At 34.5% G+C, this 22,219-nt stretch overlaps 3 protein-coding genes and 1 pseudogene across 5 annotated transcripts; all 4 read right to left on the reverse strand.

Moving 5' to 3' along the window:
• Window positions 1–191: 191 nt before the first annotated feature.
• LOC133679320 (protein SHI RELATED SEQUENCE 1) lies at window positions 192–1,554 on the reverse strand. Its single transcript, XM_062101870.1, has 2 exons — window positions 1,000–1,554; window positions 192–728 (listed from the first exon to the last, which is right to left on the reverse strand). The coding sequence occupies exons 1-2, from the start codon at window positions 1,253–1,255 to the stop codon at window positions 367–369; spliced, it is 618 nt and encodes a 205-aa protein (XP_061957854.1). The 5' UTR covers window positions 1,256–1,554; the 3' UTR covers window positions 192–366.
• A 6,375-nt stretch (window positions 1,555–7,929) lies between these two features.
• Window positions 7,930–8,821, reverse strand: LOC133679226 (uncharacterized). Its single transcript, XM_062101759.1, has one exon. It carries the CDS (start codon window positions 8,727–8,729, stop codon window positions 8,154–8,156), a length of 576 nt encoding a protein of 191 aa, XP_061957743.1. The 5' UTR covers window positions 8,730–8,821; the 3' UTR covers window positions 7,930–8,153.
• Window positions 8,822–10,467: 1,646 nt separating this feature from the next.
• Window positions 10,468–17,018, reverse strand: LOC133679126 (ALBINO3-like protein 2, chloroplastic). 3 transcript variants are annotated; one of them, XM_062101636.1, is made up of 15 exons: window positions 16,607–17,018; window positions 16,422–16,528; window positions 16,186–16,313; window positions 16,019–16,090; window positions 15,616–15,717; window positions 15,206–15,265; window positions 15,024–15,089; window positions 14,003–14,050; window positions 12,895–13,044; window positions 12,750–12,805; window positions 12,491–12,608; window positions 12,057–12,143; window positions 11,549–11,658; window positions 10,810–10,951; window positions 10,468–10,772 (listed from the first exon to the last, which is right to left on the reverse strand). In XM_062101636.1, exons 1-14 carry the CDS (start codon window positions 16,939–16,941, stop codon window positions 10,849–10,851), a joined length of 1,542 nt encoding a protein of 513 aa, XP_061957620.1. In that variant the 5' UTR covers window positions 16,942–17,018; the 3' UTR covers window positions 10,468–10,772; window positions 10,810–10,848. The 3 variants fall into 3 exon arrangements, with proteins under 3 accessions (XP_061957620.1, XP_061957619.1, XP_061957621.1); XM_062101635.1 differs by having other exon boundaries at window positions 10,468–10,951; XM_062101637.1 differs by having other exon boundaries at window positions 10,468–10,951; window positions 16,602–16,734.
• An 802-nt stretch (window positions 17,019–17,820) lies between these two features.
• On the reverse strand, window positions 17,821–20,319 carry LOC133679229 (uncharacterized; annotated as a pseudogene).
• Between the last annotated feature and the right edge of the window lie 1,900 nt (window positions 20,320–22,219).

Consider the following 22,219-nt stretch of genomic DNA (forward strand, 5'->3'; position numbering starts at 1 on the left):
AAGACATTAAACCTGGACTCAGAAGATAATAAAATAATAAAGAAATGAACAAGGAGACAAACTGAAAAACCAATCTGCAGTAGCATGCCACATTTAAAATATTTAAGACAAGACCATTTAATTGAACGTTAAATTATATATATATATATATATATATTAAGATTAGAAAAAAGAACAAAGATCTCCAGTTATTCATTTCTATTTCAATGGATACTCACAAGAACAACCTTCACCGTGAATATCTAGCGATTTATGGTAACAGAAGAGGAAGATTCAATTGATGATTGACAAAAAGCTGGGCTCTTTTAACATTTTCACTCTTTTCCTTCTTCTTTTTGATAGCTACGCAAATTAAACTGATGAGCCCTAAGATTTTGGGTGTAGGAAAAGTTGCTTATTGGACATAAAAGCATTAAGGGGAAATGGAAATGAAGGACGAGCAAGACATTCTGCAGCACCTGAAGTTGAAGCTAAAGTGGTAGTAGCAGGAGTTAGGGCACCTGCATTTGTGAGATCAGGCCCTTGAAGTTGTCTGCAAGAGCTTTCACCAAAGTCATAACGATTTTCAGGGCCTTGATCGTAGAGAATACCCTTAAAAACATGGCCTCCTATATTCACCCTTGTTTGATATGCAACTTGATCAACCGCTTCATCAATGGAGCTCACTCGAAAGCAACGAAATGTGGCTGTAGAGTTCACTTCAGCAGGAAAATTCTCGATTTCTAAACCTAAAAGAGATAAAATATATGCCATTAAAAATCTTCAAAATAAGCAAATCATGAAAACAAAGATAAACTTCGTGATCATGAAAAATAAGGAGAGTGATCTATATGGATATGCTCATCACAATTACACCCTTGACAGTATAAAGAGTGCTACTTAGATGCTAGGGTTACTGAGGTTTTCTCATTCGTATCAAGCAATAGATATGGTTTTCTTGAGTTTTTAATTACTTCACAATCTCAAATAGTGATAGATCTACAAGTAAAGGAACAGTACCTGAGGAGGGATTTTCTCTGAGCCTTTTAGGGTTGTGTCCTTGAAGCTGGTGTTGTTGAACAGGAGAAAGATCTTGAGCCCTCTGTCGCCGTCTATAAGCGGGAACCCAAGTGCTCTTGACGTGTGTTTGACAATGAAAACCTTTACTCTTACAACAAGTTCTGCATCTCATGTAAAAACAGTCTTTCTTAGCTTGGTTTCCACAGTCTTGACACCTTGAGCCCCCCAAACTTCCAGCTGGTCTCATCATCATCATTTCTCATCACAAAAAAAGAAGGCCACTGTTCCTCACTGTTAATTTCCCTTCTTTTAGGTTCCCTCTTGTTCTTGTTCTTGTTCAACCTTTCAATAGTGGCACTCTACTTCAACAAAGGGTTTTCTTAAGAAAGGTGGTTTTTGATGGTGGTATAATGGACGCGTTGTTTTTAGTTTTGGGTTGGTGGGGTCAGATCGTTTGGCTTCTTATTCAGTTCAGTGATCATGATTCATGAGAATGGTAGGGTTCTTCAGCTTTTGCAGATATATATAAACTACTTAAACTAGTACTCCATAAGAATTGTTCTTGTTTTTGTAAATTAAGTACTCGTCCATGAAAGAGTTACCACTAGAGAATGCTACGTACCCGCCATAAAACCATCGATCACCGGCACTTCAAGTATTCGAAATCAATGCTTCATTTTACCGGCGCCCAGTGAGCTAGCTAGCACTAAAAAGCAAATAAAGAATAGATATATTACGGCAACTAACTGAATAAATAAACATGTAGGCAAATAATAAACAAAAGAAACAAAGAACTTGACCTCATTTTTTTAGCTCCTGGGGTTAAATATACCTGAATTGATTGCAGTGGTACTGGGGGCTGGCTATCTATGAACAAAATAATACTTCCAAATTGTGGGGTGCGCTTGTTTGAATGTGAAAATGTAATGGAACTTTCTTTATGGCCGTGATCGGGATGGTAAATGTAATGGATTTGGCACTTCTTCTTTGGAATGGCTATAGACATAGACATAGATCTCATTATGAAAACAGTAGCTAGGGATCTGATGATTCCACGTTTGAGTATCTCCAAAAACAACATGTATAGTGTTCAAATTAAAGAGCTGACTCCAGACAGTTGACAGCACTATCACTTATTTGTCCTTGCACTTAAAAAGAACTGTGACCCTCCTCTCTTCCTGTTTAGAGGTTGAGTCTTGTAGGGTTACTTTTTAGGGTAGTCGAAGTTTATATTTATATATATGTATATATATATATATATATTAAAATTTTATTTTTAATATCAATATATTAAAACAAAAAACAATCAAGAAATAAATTAAAAAAACGACTCACTGCTGCGTCAAACAAGCACTTAAATCGAGCGTCTCTCCACGTCTTATTGTACTTTCTCTACGGAATATGTCTATTGCCACTCAATTGATGCCTAAGACGTTATTCCTTTTATAGTATTTACCCAGGCTTCTATAAATGTTCAAATTCTTAATCATATATAGCACCTCGTTGATTAGACATTGAGTACTAGCCATTTTAAATTAATTCCGAAAGCTAGAAAAGAATGTAGTATTGTGAACGTATTTTTCTTGTATATTGAAAAAAATTAATGGATAATGGAAAATTACTGTGTTTAATTAAATAAAATGAAAATTATAAAAATTAATAAATTATAAAAATAATTACTAATATTAATTAAATATTAGCACTATAAATTGATAAATAAATTGTACCTAAAGATATTTGATATAGTGGAATGAGGTGTTATTTAAATTTTTATTTTATTTAATTATATAGAAATAAAAATAAATTTATTTCATGGATATAATAATTAAAATTATGTGAAAAAAAAGTAATGTTGTTAACATAATTTTTTTAATTTATTATTTTTTAGCTAAAAATATATATTTCTTTAGATATGTTGTTAATTTGATAAAAACTATAAGTTATTGAAAGCAGTATCCGAAATAATTCGAATGATTTGATATAAATCTTAAGTCAAAACCTCTTTCCCTCATCTAGAACATCAATTATATTAAGTTCATATATAATTATTGAAAAAATAATTGTTATCATGAAAAAAGCTGATATTACTTAAAAATAATGACATAACTTGATAATTAATGATTTAATTTTTTTTTAAAAAAATCAATTATATAAAATGCTAGAGAAGACAAAAAACGAGATAAAAATTTTTTTTTGGGTTGGATGTTTGACCCATATGTAAACCTAGGCTCACAAGATGTTTTTTTAAAAAAATTTTATTTATTTATTTATTATAAATGACACGTCACGTACCTTAATAGACAACACACCGTTTATTTATCATATTTTTTTTTATCACCGAACGTGGCTCTAATTACTGGAAAATTGAGGTTCAATTTGAAGGTGTCAAAAACTCATATTTCAACTATTTTTTCAAAAACAAAATATATATCATGGAAAATTTGTCATATATAACTAGATTAATAGCTTTGTGGTTCAGGTAATTTTTAAAAATATTACAGGGAATAAGTTTACTTTCAATAGGGTATAAGTATATAAAAAATTTGCAAACAAGGACCAAATCATGAATAAAAAATAAAATACAAGGACTCAAATTAATTTTCAAAAATCTTCTTTGCATTGGGTTTAATATCTAAAAGAAAAATAAAATTAAACATGGACAATGGGTTTTCATCATACGTTTTTCTAGTAATTTTATGGTGTTTAACAAGTAATTAATTACATCCTATTAATCACATTCATGCATCTACTTTAAGAAAATATATAAAGAGATACAACCAGAAAAATATTAATACTAAGATATTCTTCTCACTTTTAATAATTATGAATTTTATATCCTCTCTCCTATCCGTACAATCTTTTTATTCAAAGTAAGGCTCAAGAAGTGAATAGTAAGATGCTACCAATTATTCAATGATAAACATCAAATTTTCCATTGTTCCACTAACTAAAACTCACCATCTAAAAATCAACCAAAAATACTTGTCCCGAACACGCTCTCTTGGATCAAAATACTGTCCTACAAGTTTTGAAAAATTCTAATTCCAACTCCTAGATGGAAGTGAAACTAAATGATAAAAATGACACATTTCTAAAATCAGAAGATGAGGGTTTAAATTGATGAATTTCTAAAATCAGAGGAGTGTTCACTACACGATGCCTGTTTGGAAATACAATTGTGGTTATTTTTCAAAATGCTTTTTACTTAGAAATACATCAAAATAATAATTTTTTTATTTTTAAAAAATTATTTTTGATATTAACGCATAAAAATAATTTAAAAATATTAATTTAAAGTAGAGAAAAAATAATATAAAATAATTTTAAATTTTTTTTAAAATACTTTTAAAATATAAAAACAAACTATAATGATGGGAGGAAGACACAATTAGAAATATGAAAAAAGAAAAAAGAAAAAAAAAGTTCAGAGATGTTTGAGGAAAGAAAGAGTCGTGCTTGTTGGAATTTAAATCAGAGTAATTAACACGGTCAAATCCATTCTAAACCCATCCATATAAATCTCGAGTATTTTTTTAAAGGGGCTAAATTAACAATATTTGTTTTAATAATAACAATCGATATAATTCGACCAAATAATATTGGGTTTTTTTTCCGGCAGTTCCTATATCTAGCCTCACGGCTATGAAGCAGAGAGAGCAAGCGTTCAATTACCATCACCGTCGTCTTCGCATGAAGACGTGGAACCAATATTCTCTCGGCTCTCCAGCAGGGTGAAGGGTTTTTTCTTTCGGCCCTTTAATTCAAGAATCAAAATGCAAAGAAACCTGCATGCCAAAATAAACCTCTTGAGCTTTTCTAGGTTGGCAGCCTAGTCACAACTTGAACTGAGCCTATTCAACTCGCTGGGCGACAAGTGGGCTCTAAGAGCTCCAAGAGGATTCTTCTCAGGTCATTGCTTCCAAACAAGATTGAAAAGTTTCCGGTCACTCGACGAAACTAGTTGGAGGAGGGCACTTTGATTTAGCTGTACTTGACAGAAACATTCACAGTAAAAAGAGGAGAACCCAAAGGCCGCGTTCCTAATATCCTAGTAACTCGGAACCGGGCACTAAAGCTTTCGCAGCCATGCTCGAGTGAACTGAACTACAGAATCAAGAATGTCACTTGAACAGCAGTACAGATATGAATACAATACTGTTCGTGGAGCTTTTGACCCTCTGACCATGGTTCTATAACTCTAGGACAAAGTGCAGCAGTCACAAGCAGTGAACCCTGAACCGGGTAAACAGAGGACGGAGGGTTAAAAAAAGACTGTATCATATATTCCTTCTTCTTCTTCTTTTGGTTTTAAAGCTCGTATTCCTGGAATAGCTTTCACCTACCAAGATCAAGTCATTGACTCCTGTAATTTAGCTAAACGACAATGCATTCACAAGAAAATTTCTTTTTCCCGATTTTTCTTTCTTTCTTTTAGACCTAAATGATAACTTGGAAACAGATCATTTCTGTAATTAGAAAATTCACATGACTTGATCTTTCCGAAAATTTGGGTGAACGATAAGCTAAAAAGCGCTAAAATAAAAGTTCAATCACGGGCAAAAGCCTTGAATTAGAAAACTAAAGCTTTCTATCACATGCATTGAGCAGACAAGAAAGATACAGTAAAAAGTGCATCACTTACACGTCTCATGGTGGATGCCCTTCTAGGCAGCTAGGTATGGACTCCAATCTTATTGACAACAAAGCAGAGATAAAAACAAAGAATCTGATAAAGCTTCAAAAAAAATCGCAAAATAAGTTTTTCTTCTCTTTCTCCATTGCTGGAAGGCAAGGATGCCGATATTTAGGAGTGATTCAGCTGACAAAAAGAAAGGGAAAGCTACATTCTATCAAACAAGGATCAAGGTATCCCACTTTGGATTGGCCCCTACTCATTGTTAAGCTCGGCATTTCAAAAAGCAGTGCTCTCTCTCAACGAGGTAGACAGCCAAAGGGACAAAATGCGACATTGGTGGAATGGGGGCTGAAATAGAAATAGAAATACGCGGCACTCAATGCCAGATGATATATTTTGTTTCGATTATGATAGAGATGGTACATTTTGTTTCGATTATGATAGAAACGGTAGTGGTGCGTGGTGAAGAAGAGAGACGGTGCTTTTGATTAGGATAATGACAAAGATGGTCCTGGTTGATCGAGGATGAGGGGCCAGTGGAAACAATGCGTCAACATTGCAGAAAAGTGGACTGTACGTATCAAGTCGGACAAGCTGCGAGAGAGGAAAGAAAATGGGTAATTGTTAGAGCCTAGAACTTCAAAAGAGGAGACGGTATAAATAAACCAAATCCTGCACAAGCAAGGGCTTTATCAATAGCTTATACAGACTAGAAATACATCCCGGTGCTTCATACACTGCATTTTAAAAGAGTAGAGTGCAGAAGTGCTTCTGGGAGAGATTAAATCAAACCATGGCAGAAATCAGCCAATAAAACAACTGAACTATCTTTCAACTCTTTCACCATGTATTCCGCAAGGCTCGACATGGATCTCTAATCACTCGTTGCATAGCTGAACTTTCATGCAATCGAAGCCTCTTTATTTCCTTTCAGTTGTATTGGATAAGCATCCAGCCTTCTTAATGGATTTGTAAAAGCAGAACTATATTATGGGAAAACATTAGTTTCATCAGGATGACCTGCCCTTCTAAGGACTACAGGCTAATGCAGCAACTCAACAGCGAGAAATTCAAACTGCTAAATCCATGATACAGATCCGTGAGCAGTGTTTCTTTTTTGCCTACTTGATGTCTTTTTAACAACGATTTGGATGTTCTAATATATATAAAAAAAAAAACAAAAAACTATTTCAATTAAAAAACACATTTTAAAAACATCCCAAATTACCTTTCGTTTAAACCTCAACTTCAAAATATCTCACCATCATTTCACCATAATTTTCCCCAAAAGTGACAAATACCATCCACCTATACAATTAACCATGTGAAATACCAACACATATCACCCTGAGAATCAAAATATGTATTAAAATAAAAAAGCTAACCAAATAGATTAACCTAAAAATAAATGATAAGGCCTCCCTAGTTTGACACTAAGGTATCAGATCCTCGCATGCAATCCCTTCGAAAACCTGTAGAATTAAACCCTCCAGAGGTTGCCATCAGGACGCCCAGGATCCACACACACACACACACACAAAACGATTAAGAGGGCATCTCTCAAGTGCTCCACTTTGCAATAACAATCACACCCTTATCTCCCCAAATTCCCGAATTCCAACCAAATACACACACACACACACACACACACACACAGACAAACCACATAAATCATCACACTAAAAGAAAAACATCAAGCAACATTAAGATGCTAATAGCAACCACATGTTATTTCCAGTCAGCAGAATACAAGAAATTCAACTGACTTCATAAATCACACCTTAGGACGACTGATCACAATTCATCTGTGCCTGAACCTCGTCAACGTCTCACCATGCTAAAAATTTACCCAAAAGCATTCAGTCGACATCCAAAACTATACCACCACCACAATTAGTGACCACGCAATAGACAGCTATAAGCAATTAAAAGAAAAAAGGGGGGCAACAGCTACTAATAATGCTAGTTCAAATAGGATCAACCTGAAAAACAAATCGCCAGCATCCACAATTCAACTACTGAAATAAACTTCGAACTGAACCCATTACAAGATACAACCTTTTCATGCAATTTCTCCAATTAAACCTCCACTAATAGTAATTCAATATCAAACAAAAGTTGCCCACCGAGTCACCTACGATTCACACAGAGAACTTGATAAAAAACGATTAGTCACGTTCCATTTAAACTCTGCACTTTACAATCCCAGACCCATTCCCCTCAATTACCCACCTGCACTCAAACAAATCAACCCACACATACAGAGAGAAATAAGCCATAAAATTCATCAAGGCTGAAAGAGAACATCAATCGAGAATAAATTGATAATAACATCCACACAAGTCATTTCCAATCAGCATAACCTGGGTTAAAAATGAAAAGCCAATAACCCTAGTCCAAAGTACAATAATTACACCTAACCAACCACCCCAAAGTTGAATTCTTTACACAACACCAAATTCAAAGATCCCAGCTTTTTCCACCCCCGCAACTTATTTACCTTCAATCTCTTCCTCTGCTAAGCCTTCAATCCCAATCCATGCTTTCCATGAACACACCCTGGCTTCACATGAAGAAAAGGACTCCTCTTTGAACTACTCATCTTAGGAAATATCCTTTTGCCTAATTTCCTCATCCTCTGCCTCCCTAACTTCCCACTCACATTCCATGGCACTAGCTCGTCATTTAACCCATACCCGTCATCTTCGTCGTCTTCGTCCTCCTCCTCTTCATCATCAACATCTTCAATCTCTTCCCCGTACCGAACCCTCGCAGCAGGAAACAGTATAGGCCCCATACGATAAACACAACGGTTTTCGTCGTCGTAATCTTCATGAAGATGAGAATTGACATGAAAGACAACATCTTGGTCTTGTTGGGTGTCTTGGGCTACAATTTCCTGTCTTGTTTTCGGTGATCTTGATGAAGACCAAGAGACAAAGCCATTTTCAAGACTATGCAGAGAATCAGAGTCAGAATCTTCAGCATCAGATTCATTAATGAATTCCCAATTAGAGAAATCATTACCTTCTTCGTAGATAACAAGATCTTGTTCTTGAAAGAGTGGTTTCATGGTGATTGATCTCTTTGCCATTTATCTCCGATTTTTTTTTCTTTCTTTTCCTCCGATTGTTTGTGTTTCGTGTTGCGTTCTCCTTAAGGATTTAAGTTTGGATCCTTTAAGCTATTTACACGTAGTAGTGGATCATGTGCAACAGTTGTGGTGTGAAGAGCACGTATGAATCACAAATAGGAGCGTGACACGTGGAGGGAATACATAGTTGTCCTTTTAAAAAAAAAGAATAATTTTCTTTTTAGTTGCCACGTGAAGCATATTCGAGATGAGGTATCCTCTCCTTCAGGGTTAGCTCCTGCTCCTTCGAATAAACTGGAACTGAACTCCTGCCTGCGTTAGTTTGATTGCACAACTACTACTTCAGATTCAAGTAAGGATTTCATTTTTTCTCCTTTTTCCTTTTTTTTTCCTTTTCTCTTTTTGATTGAAAGAAAAGGTTGCTTTCGAAGTGTCTATGACCACGACTCGTTAACAGTAAATTAAAGTTTTTTTTTTTTTGAATTTTTGTAAGCTCCAAGATTATCTTTTTTTTTTCTTAACAGGATTTAAAGAGATTTTATTTTTATTTTGGGGTGGTTGGATGGATTTATAAAAAAAGATATTTTTTACTTTAATTTAAATTAAAAAAAATAACAATGGGATCGATATTAGCAAGAACTTAAATGATTTTTAAGATTCCCACAGTCCCCTTAGCAACCCTTCATCAGAGAGAACATGTGAAAATCAAATGCAAGCAAGCAACCATAATAACTGTTGTTTTTATGGTTTGAAAATATTCTATTTTTTATTTAAAATTATTTTATTGTTTTGATATATTAATATTAAGAATAAATTTTAAAAATAAAAAATATAATTTCTTGAGCCCTGTTCAAATCCACAACAACTCTCTTATTGTAGAGTGAGATCAAATGCAAGCAGGGGAGGCAAGGCCGGGGACGGAGAGAGCACTGTACGAATTCACAGCGAACTCTCTCTTGTTATACAGTGAAATAACGGGCTTGATGCTTCTGCTTTTGTTTCTTGATTTTTTTTCAGTATATTGATTAAGAGCAATAAGCTCTCTCTTGCTGCACACGTTTCTAAACCTTCGTCTCCAATACTACCGAATGCAGACGTGGGATGAGTCCAATAATTATCCCAGTCTTAATTGGGTCCACAACATATAAATTTTCTAATTAAATTAAATTAAATCCCCCTTAGTCTTGGAAGCTGCCCAATTACACGGATTCAACAATTAACTGGACGGAGTTAGGCTAGGGGCATTCAATTAGAAAAGCTAATCAAGTACAGGAAAAGTAACAGGGCATATTCGCCGTGTCCGACACGATAATAAAGTTAATTATGTTGAAATGTTAATGCCAAAATACTAATATCATGGCCAAGTGTCGATGTCATGGAAGACCTCCTCCCCAACGTGCATCTCTAGTGCTTTCGGTATTTTTCAGTTAGTGTCCAAGTTTTTTGCTGTCTTTTTCGGAAAGAACATCGAGGGAGGTAACAGTCTTTAGAATAGCAGCCCACATCCCCGCCTTAAGGGAGAGCAGTTCCCTAGGTCGGCCATGAGACCATGAATCCACTTCCCACTGCTGTCCCGAAGTTACCCCCTCCCGGATTCTGTTTACCAGCACTATCTATGAATAAAAGGGAGCTTGAAAGCTTGAAAAACTGTTCGTTTGACTAAATAACTTCTACCTATTTTCTCTAAAACTAGAACTAAAAATACTTTTCTTAAATCTATTTTTCTCAAACGGCAAAGTACAACACACCAACTTAATTATGGATTAAGTTATCATAAGAACATAAATTTTGAATGAAAAAACAAAAAAATTATCAATTATGCATATCCCTACTGCCTATGTACCGTCCTAATTCCACACCAGCCCGAACTTATGTGGCATGGCAGAAATTTTTTTCTCGAACTTAAATTTATTCCAAGTTATAATTTATTGACCTAATTAACAAATAATAATTATACAAATAGTTATCACGTGTAATTGAATTAGGTCTGTGATCTCCTCTCCTGCTGCTAACAAGATAGCTGACAAAATTCCTTGCGAGAACGATCATAAGCATTGGTCCAAGAATTCCTTGCGGGGAGGATCATAAGCATTGGTCCAAGAATTCCTTGCGGGGAGGATCATAAGCATTGGTCCAAGAATTCCTTGCGGGAAGGATCATAAGCAACAACTAAGCGCAGATATTTGACAGCCTCAGCATTGCGATCTTCCTTGCTTAAAGCACTGAAACATCAATTTTAGTGACGAATAAAATACTAGTTATGCCTAGCAAATATAAAGTGAAAGAAAAGTGATGGAAAGGCAAACATACCAACAAGTTCAGTTTTAACAAGCAAAGGATCCATAAGTTCCACATTTTTTGTTTGTTGATAAGTTCATATTTTGATTTTTTTTTTTCAAACAGAAACCTTCCATTGCAGTTCTTAAAACACCCTCTCAAATATAAGAGAATCAATCCACCCAATTATTCACAATCATAGCCATCGAAGTTGTATCTTCTTTAAGAAAAAGTAAGTAGGCATTGTCTTCTCTACGGTAACAATGTATTGACAAAAAAAAGAGAAAAACACAGGTATTGTTCTTTTCTTTTTCTTTAATGGTATCACTTTAACTTATCAGGATTATCACAGTTAATTATATGGACTTCACAAATGATGGTAACTGTAGATACTTATTTTTTTAAAATTGTCTCTCAAAGCATCATAGGCATTTTGAAAAACCTGTAAAATACCTTTCCTATTATTTCTTTTTCTAGCACAAGAACTTGACTATAAATATGTATATATTGAAAAACATATTATTATTTGCTTGTAATCATACCTCGCAAGTAATAATAAACCATCAAAATAGTGTGCTTTGCTCTTTGGGTCCTCTGGTTCTTCCAGACTTGTGATTCTTTCTAGGTGCATAATTCCTTCTGCATTCTTCCCCTACACCAAAAATAAAAAAATAATGAAAACATGAGACGCACCATTTATATATATATTTTCTATTGAGATACATCAATCAAATTTAAAAGGCTGTCAAGTCAACTCAAATAGTTGGAGTCACTCACTAATTACTATGCCCAGCATAATGCGGCTCCTTCTATCACATTCAAGTGGGGACAAGGGTTGGTATTACAAAGTAATTTTAGATTAATCTCAGATGACTAATCACTACGGAGTGTAGTGAATAAGAGTGCACAGAGGATAAATAAGGAGAAAGATAGTTCCCTCCAGAAACACATGAATGAAGAATAGTGACAGAACATCCCTTATTAACAAAATCTGTAATGTAAGGCTGCATTTTACTCTACAACAATAACAAAAGTGTTCATGGTTTTCACCTGACGAATACAGGCAACACCTGCCCATTGTGATGCAAGAATTAGATGATCAACATCCTCCGCTGTTGGATGGCCAGTAAGAATGAGCTGAAGGGAAGTTAGAAATAATAGTTTCAGATTTATGTGGAGTAAAGCATGCAATTTAGACAAAAAAAATTATTTACAAAACTCAGAAAGAAGATATATTTAGTGTCAGAGAAGTTAACAGATACCAGTATCAAAAGATTGCAAATGATGGTGCCTCGTTCATAAATGAAAGAATGTCATCCAGAAAATTGCAGCATATAAAAAGAGGTTTCTAACTTTCTATAGCAAGTGACTGGAGACAACAGTAGCCCTCTTCAAAATTTTGTGATAATTAGAGATCATTCAAAAAGAAAGCCCTAGAGTAAAATAGTGGTTGAAAAGAAGCCAATAAAAGCGGTGTAGGTTACATTGGAAATAGCACGCTCTAAATGATCAGTTGCCTCTGCATGGAGTCCTTCTTGCAGTCGAGCCTGCCCCATAACAATTAAAACCTTTACGTGGCCAGGGTCCTTCTCAAGTGCCATTCTGTAACCAAAAGAAAATTATGCAACGCAACATGGAATAAGTTCGTTACTGGATTATAAATGTAAAAAAAGAAAAAGAAAAAGAAAGAAAGGAATAAGTCGGTCATCTGGACAGAAGAAGAAGAAGGCAACAGCAATTTACTGCAACAAAGGAATAGCTCTGGCTCTATGCCCACTGGATAAGAGTTTAACAGACAGCTGTCAACATTGACAATATGAAAAGGTGAGAAAACTTGTAACATCTCCACAATGCAAATACTTTATTTTACTTGTACAGCACCACTCACTACTAGTAGTTCATGAGGTGACAAATTTTCTGGAGAAACTTTGCGCAGTTCATGTGTAACCATTTCTGCAGAAAGTGCAGGTGCTTTTGGAAAATCCTTGTCCAGTAACCCTAATTTTGCACGAACAACAGGAAGTTTGAGAGATACTTGCTGCAAGATTGATTATATCGTGTCAGACAATGAAACCCACTCTTATCATTCCTGCTTAGGAGTTAAAACAATGAACTTCAGAATAAAAGATGAATTTGTAAAGTGGATCCTAAGAACACAAAGGGAAAGCTAGGGCAAATAGGCTGGGATTAATTTTATCTGCAATAGTACACTACTCAAGGTGCCAAAAGATGGCACTGCCCATTGTACACTGTCAAGGACAGTTGAAAGGTTTAAGAATGGAAATGACAATCTGAAGAAAAAACTCCCACCAAACTATCTCTACCCAATTAGAGCATCAGACAGTCAGACTTATTATTCTCACTTCTCAGAATCCACAAAGCTTTGCAAGAAGCAACAAATCCAAAAGTATCAAAAAGCAGGGGCGACTGTAAAGTGCTTTGCACATGAGTGATTAACAAATGATGTTTGCTATGTCAGATGTGAAGCTAGGCATGCCAATGCTTTCCTATGACCATGTCACAAAAAATTGGCATCCCCCAAGTAAGCTAATAAACCATGTCAAAGGACTTCAAACAACACGTTTCACAAATAGAGCTATTTCTTTTGTCTGCCAGTTCATTTAGTTCTCCATATACCAGAAAATGCAATTATAGAGTTAGAAAGCAAGAAAGCAGCCAACCACAACTAGATGATTCTGTACAATGTTTAATAGTGAAAATCCTTTTTCCATTTATCTGACCACATTGAAAGCTTCTGTACCTTCCTTACCTTTTGTTAAGTAATTAAAGAGGAACTATGTCACCAAATGTATTATGGTTGTTCAATGATAAACTCCCCAAGGAAATTCACCTTTTCAAATGAAGCAACTGTAATTCTTTCCTTGGACAGATAAAAAGATACTAGAAAATAATATCACAAGTATAACCAAGATAAAATCTGCAAGGTATGGAAAGGTAACAGATATATCCTGAAACCGTAAAGTGTGATGACTAACCTGTATTGCAGTTAATGAACTGTTGGTAACCCAGTAAACTAGACTTCCCTGAAAAACAAAACAGACAAAGCAAATGTGAATCTGCACCAGGAAGGGTGTACAGAGAAGCTCAATATCAAAATAAAGGGGTTATCTTTCCAGATCAAAGGTACTGTGAGTGGAATCCTTTTATCGTATCTTTATAATCGCTTACTAAACAAGCAGCAAAAATAATAATGCAATGACTTCATAAGTGCATTGTCATTGGACTTTGCTTAGTGTCCTTCCTGCGTTGTATGAGGATGAATAATTGTGATATCACCAATGCAGTGACGTGGAATGGATCAAAGGGAGTGTAAAGTCATTGAATGCATGAAGGCCTTGTGGCTTGAAATGTGGAGTGTAGGAGAGAACAAAATGAAACCATTCCTCAGACTTCGACTCAATAATTCAAAAGTTACCACCATGCCATAAAATATCTTTTTTATTGGTGTAGTTGATTTTACCCCACTTACCAAAATTGTACAATATTGAGAAGGAAAAAATGGTATTGAAAATTCATGAAAACATAAATTTTATCAAAACAGAAGGTCTGTATTGTTTTAGCAAGGAGCAAAAATATATATATATATTTACGATTAGAAGAGACATTGCAATATAGAAAACCTACATGAAACACTAACAATCATTTATAAAAAATAACTATCTTTTAAAGTGAATAAAGGAAAAGAAAATTATTATTGGTTTGTCAATTGGTACATAAAAAATCCATTTCAAAGGATTGCGTTTTCCAAATCATATGGAGTTTTCACATTACATCTTTCTATGTTGTTCATAAAATAATTTTTTATAACTATTATTCATAAAACTTAATTTAATATATTTAATATAATTATATTTTAAAAAACTACTTAATTTCAATGGTTTGAATAATGCACACGTCAGAAATCACTAGTTTAAATTTCCAAGGTGGTAAGCTAAGAATAAATCAATATCATATAACAGGCTAAATTCCTAGAAACATGAAGTCATGCTATGTTACCTGTGGAATGCAGTAACCAATGAAAAACAAAGGCAGCATCATAAAATTCAGATATTTCCTGTAGTACTGCAATAACCGACATTTTCAATCACTTGCATGAACCAAAACGATACTGCACATATGAGAAGGAGAATTCAATCATTATTCAAGAATTAAGCAACCAATGAACTTGTAGTGCTCACTTCTGATAATAAGCCCAATAGGCCACTTGTGTTCCGAACAGAAGATCTGTCAAAAGAGAACTGAAAAAAATATATCAGACAAGTCAGTGAACTATCCAAACCATTGCCATGTATAGCTAATCAAACATTTGCTACCAAACCTAACATCTTTAGAAACTGAAACCATTTCCAGTAAAAAAAATAAAAGATTGTCACGAGGCAATGATATGTTAAGAGCTATTATTCATCAAACTACTAATGCAGCACATTGTCAAAGGTATGGGAGTAACCAAGTGTAAATCCAACATTTTTGAAACAGATATCTTTTGTACCTTGTCCTTCAATTCCTCTATTAACACAATTGCATATCTCATTCACCAGAAGGAAAAAAAAAACAGAGAGAGAGTGAGAGACAGTATAGGGCCCAATACGTGAACATTAACACCGTGCAAACCAGCAATAAGAAATGGAAAGATCGGGCCTAAAACACCATGAGGAAGTTCAGTCAAGTTCTGAAACCATAGAGCGCCACCCTGTAATTAATACAGAAAAGTTTCACAATTAGTAATAGGCCAAGTAATTCAAATGCAATGTAATGCATGATTACAATTTCTCAACTGTATCAAAGTAACTGAAAACGAAGATTAAAAACATAAGTTATTATGCTGTATAAGACCAATACTCCAACATTAACCTCATAGTTGAACTAACAAACTACAGTCAGCGCCTGAAAATGTAAAGAAAATACAAGTCCAACAAAAGTCTGGTAACTTAGCTATAATAATAATAATAATAATAATAATAATAATAATAATAATCCCATCATTTCCTTACACAATCAAACCCAGGATGATTATCCAGACACATTCGTCGAATACTGGTCATCCACAAGAGAAAGCACGGTATCTGCAAATAAATTGAGAGAAAAAGGCGAGATTAATAACTAGATTAAATCTCCAATTTTTGTAACAGGAGAAAAGGGATAGATAGATTTGGTCCACCTGTACAGAGAGGAAAGCAAGAAACCATAAATACGAAGGGCAGCCAATTGCTCTTCTTTCGTTTCTAAAAAGAGATATCTGCTCGATATGGCTTCTTCCTGATAGAGGTGGTGGGAATAGAGGAGGCACTATGAGAAATAAATGCAAAAAATAAAAATTATTGTAGCTTAAAATTGTAATTCTAAAAAAAAAAATACTTGGGATGAAAATAAAAATAAAATAAAACAAATACTTACATTTAGAAAAAGACTGGGAAATTTTCTTAATCTTGTGCATTTGCAGAACATGTAAAGGAAAGAGCGTTAATCTCATTGCCAGTGTTGATGAAGCAATGATTATCCACCTGCATGATTTAATTTCTTTCTTAAAATAAAACAACTAAACCAAAATTGAGCAGAGAGAGTGAAGTAAATTGCCTGACCATGGGAGACCAGTGAGATCATGATATGAATCAAGCAACCAAATCATTGAGTCTACCGGAAGAATACCGTTAACAACTCCATCCTCGGTCTCGGTGGAGACAGGATCAGCAAATTCTTCGAAATTGATAGATTCGGACGCGGTGCGAGTCGACAAGGATCGACAGGAAGGGAAATTAAAAGAAGCAAGTGAGTTGCGAGACGATATCGCATTTGAAGGTTGTGAAGTGAGAGGGTTGGGGTTAGGGCTAGGGCTAGAGTTCGTGAGGAGACGAGAGAGCGTGGAGATAGGACGAGAACGACGGAGGGTTGAGAGTAAAAGACTGCGAGTTGCCATTACTACTTCTGCCTGAAGGCCCGGAACAGAAAACCGGAGTCTTTATTCTTTGTGACCTTAAAGACTCATTATTTCCAATTCTTTATTTCAAAATTAATCTTCTCATTTTATATTTAGAAACATGGCTGGCGTGTGTTTTGAGAAATTTATATCATTTTATTTATGCTGATTTCAAAATAAAAAATAAAAAAAATATTATTTAAATACATTTTTATTATTATTATTTTCCTTTAACTTTGTCACAATTCTATACTAATTTAATTAATTTTCATCCTCTTAAGATCATTTTTTATTAAAATTATTTGATTTTGTAATTTCTTATGGCGTGGATTATTTATTTTAAAAAATTGACACCTGAAATACTGTTATCACATTTTTTTATATATAAATGCTTTGGTTGAAACTTGCTTTACATGCAAGCATGGTTTTTAATGCAGCCAACACGACTTTTTTTTTTTTAAAAAAAAAAGGAAGAAATTGAATGATAAATTCGACGCATCTTCGAATCCATTAAAATGCGAATACGGGCTGGCAATAAAAACTGATCAAGCCATAATAAACAAATGACTGGGGATTGATTAAAACTGAGCCAGAAACCCTCTGGCAATGCTTCTGGTATTAAATCCTCGCCATTCCTTGCTATCTATCCGAAGCAGTTTTAAGCGCGCACTTTAGCTGTCAACAGGAGATTGTATAGACTCGGCGATCTGGCAGTACAATGGCATCCATCAACATAAAATGTGTGTGCCTGTGTCTATATATATATATATATATTATTAACTTAGGTGTTCCGACAAGTTACATATATTTTGATTAATTTTATGAATTCTAAAATTAATAATTATATAAGTCTTTAATAGCTTTTTACGAGAATCTAACTGATAATAGGTAGTAATATATAAATGTAGAACATGACAGGTGAGCTGTACTCAAGGAAAGAATCATTGATGCTATATAAATCTGGTTGACAGGAAAAATATATCCGGGGGCTGTAGAAGATAATCAGCTAGCTAGCTCTTCTGCACGCAATCAGAACAGCACGTACTATGCATCTCCTTTTTCAGTTGCTCTGTGGTTGCCTTTCTTTGTTTCAGATTGAAGGAAAAGATTCTTTCCAGTTTCTGCGTTATCAATCGTTCACCGTTACGGAATCTATATTCAGAACTCTATTTGTGCTACCATGGCTTGCCCTGAAGCACTAGGACAATCTCTTCTGCTCTTGATTGAATGCCCTTGAGATACTCGATCAGAATGCATTGCTGGTATGAACCTCCTTCCTACAAGTGAGAGAAGGTATGGGAAAACGGGAAGTGCATAAAAAGGGGTATGTCTCTGTGCGTGATTTGTGTGTCATAGGTGGGGTGTGGTGTGGTGTGGTGTGAGGCTGTGAGAAATAAATGATGACAAAAATACGAGTGACTAAAATTCAAGGTAGAAGGTTTTATTACTGTTCGGATCAATGTCCTCTCAATTCCTTTCTTTAATGACTGCGTAGTGTTCCTCAGGAGAAATTCCCCCTTTGCCAACAGTCATTCCATTGAGCAAAATCTTGTTCCATTTTTCTTCAGGAGCTGCAGCAAACAAATGTCAGAAGTGAGACTGGATGCCTATCAAATGATCCTAAGATTCCTACATAAATCTTTGATGGTCTAGAAAAACTTGATTCGATGCCGAGACAGGTTTAACTTATATGCCACTTGGCAAGGATCAATCCAACAGTTAGATTTTTGCAAGTCTAAGCTTTCCAAGATCAAATTTCATATGCCTAAACCATATTTGTGTTGCCGCAACAATCTATATTTACGGCTCATTTTTATTCTGGAAGCACAATAGTTAAGGAAGATGGCACCTTTGATTATAGTCTCCAGAAACTGCCCAGCCTTCAAAACTTCCTCTCCTGCACCACAAACATAGACAATACTGGCTGTTCAAGGCATCCAACTTATAAGTTCAAGCGAACAGCAAAGAATATGGAAGTGAGGATTAATCCAAAGACAGGAGGGAAATGGAGAATAGAGATAGTAAATGAAGATTTATGGCATAGAAATTTTAAATTCCTGATAGATACAGATGTAACCAAACTCTGGAATAAAATTTTGCAGACGATTCTAAAATACCAAAAAAAAAACTGTATGATCACAAAGATTCGCCTCCCTGTAAAAGATAAATGAAGTTCAGAAAACCTAACACTCTGAAAGATAAACAACAGCATCACCCAAGCTACAAAACTAGGTCTAACAATTTAATTACATGTTGCTTTTTTAAAATATTTTTTGCTTGAAAATATCCCTAATTATGGGCATTATTTCCAGATATATATTTTATAAATCTTGGCACGGTGACCAGCTGCATTTTTCAATTTTGCAATGACTATCATTTTTTAAGACATAATTTTGAAGTAATGATGTAAAAGTTACACAATATTAATTACCTTTGTTTGCATAACTACGTTTGGAGAGAATACTGGAAGCATAGAGTTGCAGGACCTTTAGCAACATGGCCTCAAGCCCTGGCTTGTCCCCGTCTTCTTTTGCCTACCAATGAGTATAGGATGAGTTCTCACCCATATTCAAAGAAAAGACTCGTATTAGTTTGTCTAATAAAATAATAAAAGACTATCCCACTTCTGCCCTCATCTCTTCTGACAAACACCCGAATTCACTTCGACTTATAATGCTTGCAAGATGCTTTTGATGATCAACACAGATCATGAGCAAAAAATAACACACGGGTATAAATTAATGTCTTCCTGCCATGACCATATGCAGACTTTGAATCTATTCAAGAGAAATTTAAAACATCTTGCTTGTGATCTTCCAGAGAACAGTCTACTGAGCAAAAAAAAACTATTTCAGATATGTACTATAGAAACAGAAAGCACTCACTTGTGGTAGTTGTGCACTAACTTCTGAAAGGAGCCCTTCGTCTAGTTGCCCTTCTCGCTCCCTTTGAATCATATCCTGATGAAGGAAAGTATAAAAAGTTGCATAAGTTCAATTGAGAGAATGAAGGCATTGACAATGAAGAGAAAAGGGAAAATCTGAAATCAAATCGAAGCAAAAACTTACTCTCTCCGTTAGTTTGAGAGCCTCTGGATCTCTAGGAAGCCAGTGAATCTCTTCCTCTCCATCAACTATGGGTTTCAAAATTGCCTTGAGAATATCAGTAGCTGACTCGATCCTTTCCTACAGAATAAAAAATAAGGAGGAAGAAGAGAAGTCAACAATAAAACTGTTACATGTTAAACAATAAAGGAAAACAAAGAAAACTGCTTATGAGAGGAGGTTGGGTTGGGTTGTTGTTTACAGTTTACACTGGTCTTATGGACCAGAAGATCCACCATACTCATCACGGATATTGCCAAGTCCTCATAATCTTCTGCAAAAATACAAATAAAGCCAAAGAAATTCTTAGAAAAAGTAAGGATAGGAATCAAGTCATCTTCATAAACATCATAAAAAAATAGAATTAAGCAGGTCGAAAACCATGCTTTATCATCCTCTGATTTGAAGGAATCAGTTCGAGCTGCAAGTCGTATCCAAAAACCCTCATTGAAAGCAAGGACGTGTTCAACAACAAGCTTCTGCAGCTGTTCACATAAAAGAAAATGCAGCTAGGCTCAGAAAATAAATCCAATAAATGGAATTTAATGAAAGGCAAACTACAAAGGAGTTTATTGCTTGTCTAGGATTTGCATCCCTCAGCATGTCTTTCAGCCTATCCTCTTATATGTCTTTTTCAATGATTCCTCTTTGACTGTGTTCAGGATCGATTTTGATAAAACCGAGTTGAACTTCTACACAGTGAGAGGCATAAATATAGAGAGAAAACATGAACATGAACTCCATTCACCAAGTTGTGCATATGAAAGTGAAAGTGAGTTTATTTTCTTGGTGGTTATGACTTGAAGGGGAAAAGGGAGAGTTGAAAAGAAGAGGTTTTGGATGCATGAGCAAACAGTGTGGCCATGTTGGTTTACAGTACAGACAGTAGCGGGAGAAGCCAGTAACAACTAACGACCGTTCAGTCTGGTAAACAAATCTTTGATTATTGAGTGGCCCTTTTGGTGATGAGTGAGCTATGAACATGATATGGCAGGGCAGACAAGACGCAAACGGAAGGATGTTTGGAGTGGGCCGTGCTTGTGAGAAACCCGACACTTTGGACTCTGTTTAACTGAGTTCGATCGATCCTTTTCTTTTTTTCTTGGTTATTAACATTGGGTTTCGTGTGTAATGGGCCAAACTTCGATCACAGGTACTGTATCCGTTCCGTTATCAAGATACAAGTCCGCGACCAGACAGGAAGAAACTTTAATTTTGTAAGAATATTTAAACATCAATACTAAAACGGAAGTGTGTCCTTTTAGAGCTGGCATCCGTACATTCTATATACATAATTGATATATTATCACAATTCGTGTATGTGTGTACTTTAATATCTCTGTATAGTTGGTGTGTATATTTTTATAATATCCAATTAAACTCTTAAAATTGGCCGGTTGTTTCTGAAGAACTATACAATTAATTTTAAGTCAAGATAGTTTATGATTTTAATTTAAAAAATCGTCTCTTATTAATAAAATGGGAGATTTTATTTATAGATATTTTTATAATATTTTTAATTTTGAAATTAGTAGGTTATTTTCAAGGGCTTATTTGTAGTTTAAATTCATTTTTTTTTCTTATCCATGAAATTAAAGGTTTTAATTCTAGCTTTTGTGTATATTTTCATAATATTCAATTAAATTTTTAAAACTGATGGGTTATCTTTTAATTAATGTCTTTAAAATATATATTGATTCAAAACAGTTCTCAAGCGGAGAAATTATTTCTTACCCTGCAAGTGTAAATCCTAATTAATTAATAAGCTGGCAAGTGAAGAAAAGGATTTTATACATGTAAATGAAGAAAATATCTTAATGAAATGAAAAGAGAGTTTTAAATTAATAAAACTTGGAATCAAAAACTTTTTCCAATATAATTGTTAATTGCTGTTTTTATCTAGACCAATTGAAATATCATATTATAATTTTTAATTTAAGATATATATCGAATATATTTTTATTTACATGTAAAATTATATATATATATATATATGAGATCAATTTTTCTTGAGGTCCCTATAATTGTTTAAATTTTTCTAATAACGTATTAATTAGTTGATTATATGTAATTTACATCTTTATTGTTTTCAAGTAGTTATATGTATTAAAATGTAAAATAGATTATATGTATACATATTGTTAGGTTTTCTTATTAATTGTTTCTTTATCTTT

This window comes from Populus nigra, chromosome 19, assembly GCF_951802175.1.
Source record: "Populus nigra chromosome 19, ddPopNigr1.1, whole genome shotgun sequence".
In the NCBI taxonomy this organism is placed as follows: Eukaryota; Viridiplantae; Streptophyta; class Magnoliopsida; order Malpighiales; family Salicaceae; genus Populus; species Populus nigra.

Bases quoted from the DNA above. Each gene is read 5' to 3' on its own strand.
- LOC133679126 (XM_062101636.1), bottom strand. From the start codon at position 16,941: ATGGCAACTCGCAGTCTTTTACTCTCAACCCTCCGTCGTTCTCGTCCT. The intron at 16,314-16,421 runs GTAAGTATTTGT...TATTTCTCATAG, and splicing joins TTCCCAGTCTTTTTCTAAAT to TGCCTCCTCTATTCCCACCA. The intron at 15,266-15,615 runs GTATTGGGCCCT...TATTTTTTTCAG, and splicing joins TGCACGGTGTTAATGTTCAC to TTCTCTTTTGACAGATCTTC.
- LOC133679226 (XM_062101759.1), bottom strand. From the start codon at position 8,729: ATGGCAAAGAGATCAATCACCATGAAACCACTCTTTCAAGAACAAGAT.
- LOC133679320 (XM_062101870.1), bottom strand. From the start codon at position 1,255: ATGATGATGATGAGACCAGCTGGAAGTTTGGGGGGCTCAAGGTGTCAA. The intron at 729-999 runs GTACTGTTCCTT...TATCTCTTTTAG, and splicing joins CAGAGAAAATCCCTCCTCAG to GTTTAGAAATCGAGAATTTT.